Source organism: Haliotis rubra, unplaced genomic scaffold, assembly GCF_003918875.1.
Source record: "Haliotis rubra isolate DU_JTF1 unplaced genomic scaffold, ASM391887v1 Scf648, whole genome shotgun sequence".
In the NCBI taxonomy this organism is placed as follows: domain Eukaryota; kingdom Metazoa; phylum Mollusca; class Gastropoda; order Lepetellida; family Haliotidae; genus Haliotis; species Haliotis rubra.
Window position 1 is genome coordinate 509,290 of NW_025767355.1, and position 6,918 is coordinate 516,207.

At 38.8% G+C, this 6,918-nt stretch overlaps 1 protein-coding gene across 1 annotated transcript; it reads right to left on the reverse strand.

The window, feature by feature from the left end:
- Positions 1–1,130: 1,130 nt before the first annotated feature.
- LOC124257020 lies at positions 1,131–6,024 on the reverse strand. The gene is made up of 2 exons (XM_046690986.1): positions 5,762–6,024; positions 1,131–2,187 (listed from the first exon to the last, which is right to left on the reverse strand). Exons 1-2 carry the CDS (start codon positions 5,788–5,790, stop codon positions 1,575–1,577), a joined length of 642 nt encoding a protein of 213 aa, XP_046546942.1. The 5' UTR covers positions 5,791–6,024; the 3' UTR covers positions 1,131–1,574.
- Positions 6,025–6,918: the final 894 nt, after the last annotated feature.

A 6,918-nucleotide genomic window follows, 5' to 3' on the forward strand; every position in this document is an offset into this window, starting at 1 on the left:
CCTTCGCGAAGGCTGTTCATCTGCGTTGTCAGTAGAAGGCCTCTCAGATGTGTCGTCGCAGAGGGTCCTCTGAGCAGGTCACGGTCCTCTCTGTGGGTGGCGTCCAGGGGTGGGTGTCGATCTCTTTCCTGCTCGAAGCGTCTCTCCATCATCTCCTTTATCTGTTGAGAAAATTGCTGCATAAAGGCCCAAGGGTAGAAAGTCTGCGGTGATAGATGCGCTGCCCTCTCTGCGTTGGTGGTGATCTGGTCCAGGGATCTCTCATCTGCCCTCAGTGAAGATACCTCAGACTGCGTTGATAACTGTGCTGAAGTCACCGTTGCTGAGGCCTGCTTCTTCTTTGGGTGATGTACCGTCGGGATGATGAGTGGCAGCTCATCATAGAGACCTCTCTCTTCCATAGGGACAATCTCAGTGTTCATAACACTTTGTGTATTGTTATTAATCATTCAGAAACAAAACCATGCAATATTGATCTAGTTCACTGCTTATTAGAAATTCTGACATTGTTTAAAGGGAGATACTCACAATTTCAGCATATCATAATTCTGAGCATTTTTACTACCTGTGTATATTTCAAAACATTGATATCTATAAAAATGTAAAAGATCTGTGTATTTAAAAAATATACTGACCTTTGAACTCCTTGTAAAATATACATTTAGGCGATTCACTAATTGATGAGAACCAAGACTGTTTTAAGTTATCACCTAGCCTTAGCTTGAATAGATACACGGAATATTCCACATTTCCAATTTCTTGGCTTAGCCAAGCATAACCAAATCCATATTGAAACAAGATGTGTCTAACTTTGGTTACCCAGGTATTATAGCCTAAGCTATCTGGTGATCTGAACATGTAATACAAATTTGTATTTTGAAGTTTTCAGAAATTGATTTGATTTGAGTTTTTACTATGATCATAGTTTCATATTAGGTCCTGAATCTATTATAACCTCTGATGAAAACTAACAAACACTGTAAATAAATACTCTGTTATACCATTAGTGTCAATATGATGTATATATTATGTTCTCATAAAAATGCAATACAAATTTCATGCTAATCAACATTAAACCTCAATCAGTTTTCTTTCATTTCTTTTTTATCAAAGGTCCTTAAAACTTGATGTAATGCATGCTACAGTCCACAACTGATTAATGCTGCCCAGTTCAGCAAGAGAGACTGTAGAATCAAACAGGTGATTCTCTTTAACCCTTCTGATCAATCTTTCTACATGAATCCTAAGGGATGCAATGGACTGTGTCTCCCATACTTCACTAGGCGTGAACTGTCCAGAGGAATACAGAAATGGAGGAATGTTCAGACCAACACCTTTCTCACTCAGTATACTGGCAATAGTAAACACTTGTCAGTCATAACACTGTCCCCAGGTTCCAGCAAATCTAGAATGCCAGACAGTTTAGTAATTTCAACATCTGACATGACACCTGTGTACAAATTAGATACAAAGGTAATAGCACCATTTGGGGCAATGCCAATCGGACCTTTCAGAGTGCAAGAGCTCTTGTAATGGGAGTAAAACATGGAATTTAACACCAAAGCTGAGGGAATTTAGATCCTGCGCTCAGTACAATCTAAAATGACTCTTGTAGATAAGTAAGTTATCTGAAACTCAGGAGGCATGTGTCTGTCTACTGTCACTCTGGAAGGCCAGATAGGAACTGATCCAAGAACAAAATAGAGAAAATCTGCCCAGGTGATAATTTTTCGACTAACAGTCGAAATATGGCAGTTAAAACGAACAGCAAGATCCTGTTCTGGTAAACCAAGCCTAAGGCGTACAAAAAACATGAACATTTCATCAATAAGGGCCCTATTTCTTGGTCTACCTGCAAGAGAACGGGCATTTGAGCATGTATAATACATACTGCACATATTGGAGGCACTTGGTTTTACAAAGTCAAAGAACTGTTTGAACAATTTATAGCTACGAAAAGATGCGTAGTACTGGATCATATCATCATTTCCAGCAAATCTTTCCAGTCCAAATCTCTCAAGGATGAGCTGTTGTCTTAACAAATCTTTCTCCTCCTCAAGCTCTTGAATTCTTTTTAGAAGCACCTGTGAATCAAACAGACTGATATCTGTCTTGGTCTGAGCTGACAACTGGTGCTCGCCTTCTGCATGAGGGTCACAATCTGACATGGAGTTTGCATTTTCAGGACTGAACAAATAAACAATTTACTTTCAGTGGAAATCAAATGTTTGTATACTTCAACATTATTCATATCTAAATATTAAGATGAGGTATGAGGGTCATCAGTGATTATGAATCCTTCATCTCAAATTTAATTAGATTGAAATACTTTAAATTAATAGATACCACAAAAAAGAAAGACATCATTAGTTATTGAACTGAAGTAGTGCTTACTGTAATATGATCCCATTTCGTTTTAAAGTTATCAGTGGTTATGTTTCGTTTTATTGTGAATTATGATTTGGGGAATGTTTCGCTCTCGCTCTAGTGGTATCGCCATATTGTCAATGTGAAGAAGCTGAAGGATTAAAAGTATGGACCACGCTCTATCTGTTTCGACTACGCGCCATGAGGTCTGACAACGTACTTTGTGCAGTGTAATATTGAAGCGCACATAAAATCACTATGGCGGAGTCAGTGCCATCACCTTGCATGGACTGGTCACACCCAGACAGGGGTCAGGCATTTAAAGAATTTAAACAAAGGAGTGAACTTTCGTTCAAAATTAAAGGTACCAAGCCAGAAGATCAGCATAGCTACATCATCTTATGGTCTGGCAAGGAAGGTCTTAGGATGTTTAACACTTGGAATCTCTCTGAAGAAAACTTAAAAAATCCTAAGAATTTGTGGGATAAATTCTCTTCCCAAATCGAGCCTTCTGAAAATTTCAGAATTCACAGACTGGAATTTCTTCGTTACAAACAAAATGTAAGTGAGACTATTGATGACTTTATCACAAGGTGTAAGGCTAAAGCTATGAAGTGTCTGTTTAAAGACAATGATGCAATGGAGGAGAGAATGATTGAGGTTCTCATTGCTGGTGTGCCATACCCAGAGGTGCAGAAAACACTATTAGGACGTGATGAAAAGTTAACCCTCCAAGAGGCCATTGATATTGGAAGGCGACATGAGGCAAGCGTTAATCACATGTCACAGTTCAAGACAAGAATCTAGATGGCAAGATTTTGCAAACAGACGAGATTCAACGTATTTGCAGGTATTGTGGAACAAAACACTCTTTTGTATCTAGAAACAAGTGTCCAGCAAGTAACAGTAGATGCAAGATGTGTGGTAAATGTGGGCATTGGAAGGAAATGTGTCAACAGGCTAGAGGCAGACAGCAGCATAGACGTAGTAAGTCAAGGCGCAGACAACAGTCGAGGTCGAAGAGTAGTGGACGACAGTCACAAAGGGGTGATGAACACATATCACAATATAGCTACAGGAAACAGACCCATCAACAGACACAAAAACAGCATGATATAGACTGTGTGAGAGAGGATTTTGAACACTTCCATTTTGAAACTGTAACTTTTATTGATGGGGTCGCCAAGCACGATGTAAATGAGCTGAAAGTAAACTTGGATGTGAAGCTGGATAACTGTCAAGGTAATCACACCATGAAGGTCAAAGTAGACACAGGCGCGCACAAGGAAATCTACTCCCACTTCGTGTATACAGAAGGATGTTTCCAGAGTACCTTGATGCATCAGGTTTTATCAAAAATGGTACCACAAAGGCTCAACATGTCAAACTGAGTGCGTATAATGGTACTGACATACCGCAGTATGGTAGTGTCACTTTAGCATGTGGATTTAACGGTAACTGGTTGGACACTGAATTCTTTGTTGCTGATGCGCCAGGTCCTATTCTACTTGGTCTCCCTTCAACCCTTGCTCTGAATATAATTACACCAAATTGCTCCACCACTTCAGTGCACAGTGTGGATAAATCAGTACCTATCCCTAACAAGGAAACCCTGCAGAATTTATACCCTGATAGATGATTCGGAAGGCATTGGTCAGTTCCGTGGTAAGTGTCGTATAACCCTCAAAGAAGATGCTAAACCAGATACATCCAGCAAGAAAGTATCCAATTCAACTGAAAGATGAGTTGAAGGCTGAGTTGGACAGAATGGAGTCTTTGGGTGTGATTGCCAAGGTAACTGAGCCTACAGACTGGGTTTCATCACTTGCATTCAGTAGGAAGGACAATGGAAAACTCAGAGTGTGTCTTGACCCTAGTGACTTAAACCGCCTATTAAGAGAACATATCACAAGACACCGACCCTGGAAGAAATAACACACAAGTTTTGTGGAGCAACTGTGTTTAGCAAGCTAGATGCTAGGCATGGCTATTGAAGTGTCACTCTTGATGACAACTCTAGTGTACTTACAACTTTCGATACACCGTTTGGGAGGTACCGGTTTCGGCCGACTTCCTTTTGGGTTACGGATTTCTCAGGACATCTTCCAAGAGAAGATGGATATGATTCTTGAACAGTGTCCAGGAACAATTGGCATCAGTGATGATACAGCAGTGTATGGAAAGACTGTTGAGGAACATGACCAAAATCTTCATCAGCTTATGAAAGTTGCAGCAAAATATGGCCTGATTTTCAACATTGAGAAATGTGAGATCAGAAAAGAGAAAATCAAGTTTTTCGGAAATTACTATGATGCCCAGGGTGTACATCCTGATCCAATGAAGGTACAGGAGATTCGCAACTTACCTCCACCTGCAAACACTGTTGAGCTACAGCGGTTTCTTGGTATGATACAGTATATGTCGTCATTCATACCCAACTTGGCTGACTTCACAGAATCGTTGAGGATGTTGACTCACAAAGACAATGTATGGCAATCGACAGAATCGCATCAAGCTACATTTGACAACCTGAAGACTATGGTCTGTCTTGATGGTACATTAAAGTACTTCGATCCAGAGAAGTCAACGGTTGTTCAAGTGGACGCATCGATGAAAGGTCTTGGTGCTGTGATAATGCACTAGATGAACACTCCAGTGAGACTTCTCAGTCAGTCAGGTCTGATGAGGACAATCAACATGCTGATGGATGCACTGGAGACAGTGTACTGACCACTAGGAACATTGATAGTGGACAATATTGCACTAGGGGTGGTAGAATGGTCAAGAAACCAGATAGATTCATTGAGCAATATTGAAATATGATAACTGATTTCAATCTTTTAACAGTTCAGGATATTCAGCTGAAGTGTTAATCATTGTGCTTAAGGTTAAGCTCAGTTGTGGAGTATTGCTAGTGTGAAAGAGTTAGTGTGTGAGTAATGCAAGAATTTGCAGTTTAATTCCAGAAGCTTTATTTATTGTGATTTTTATGTCAGAATAACTAGTATTGTGAAACAGTGGTGAAATTAGAAAGTGATATTGTTGTAGTGGATATTTACTGATTCAAGACCATTCAGTCTCATTATAGTTTGATAATTGAACACCAGAATGTACAAGATGTGTTATTAAGTAAAGCTTACTTTCACAAATTCCTTTTCTTCAAAAGAAGGGGGATGTAATATGATCCCATTTCGTTTTAAAGTTATCAGTGGTTATGTTTCGTTTTATTGTGAATTATGATTTGGGGAATGTTTCGCTCTCGCTTTAGTGGTATCGCCATATTGTCAATGTGAAGAAGTTGAAGGATTAAAAGTATGGACCACGCTCTATCTGTTTTATATGGAGACTATTACACTTACACATCTACCAATTTGTTTCTAACTCTTAAACTGACCTTTCCCATGAAATTACTTGTTTTGGCATCAGTGGATGACGGATGGCTGGTGCTTTTCTGGACTTAATATTTTCCAAGTTCCAAGGAATATGGATGGCACAGATCCTTGCTTGAGGGTCCTCCTTACCGGTGTGTACTTGTAGTCCTCAGGCCGGAAATGCTTCGAGCAAACAATACTCTTCCTGGTGATCTAAATACAAGTGAAATTAAAATAAGTCTACTGTCATTATAGATTTTGAGCTCCAAGATTTAAAAAATATCTCTTTTTTCGAATTGTTACAATAAATAGGTGTGTATAAGTGATTCTATAATAATTCTTCCTCGGTCCATCTGCCATTGTTTCAAATAGGACCACGTAAGGCTAATGTATGCAATCGTCCTGGTAATTTAGTAACACGAAAGTATAGTTGAAAACAAATTTGACATGCAAAATGCTATCATCTTGTTGTTTGAGACAAAATATTTTTTTTGTCTTATAATCTGTTTGACAACTGCAGCTCCGATAATATATTCGTTGCTGTTTGGACGACTCAAATTCTCGAGATTTTAATTTCTAAAATCCTGAATTTTAATTGTAACCTACTGTAAAGAAGGGTCCTTCGTCCCGACAAATGGCAATTATCCATCTCCTTCGCACATCTTCAGCCTTCGGAAATGTGTGAAACGAAAGTGAATTGTTTTATCTCGCATCAGATGTAGACTGAGGTACAGAGCAGTGATCAGCTGCCATATTTGCGGGTATGACCTCGTTTTGGAATCGGTCAAAGGTCACATGCATAAATATTAAGAATCCGCTAGTACACAATATTGCACTTTTGATTTGCGATTGTACGCTTATAATTTTGTTTATATGTTTTTTCATAACCAGCAATGTATATTATATGTCATGAATAAGTGATAATTGGATAATTGTGTTTTAATTATGTTTGATTTTTTGGTTGCATGTGACCTTTAAACGCAGCCGATGGTGTGAAGTTCATGATATTATCAGTGAATCACAGTCTGGTTTCAGGGCTGATTATTCATCAATTGACCAAATTTTTTCATTGCAGTCGTTAATTAAAAAATATATTAGCAAAAAAAGAAGTAGATTTTATTGTCTCTTTGTAGATTTTGCCAAGGCTTTTGATACTCTAAGGCATGATGTTCTCCTAAAG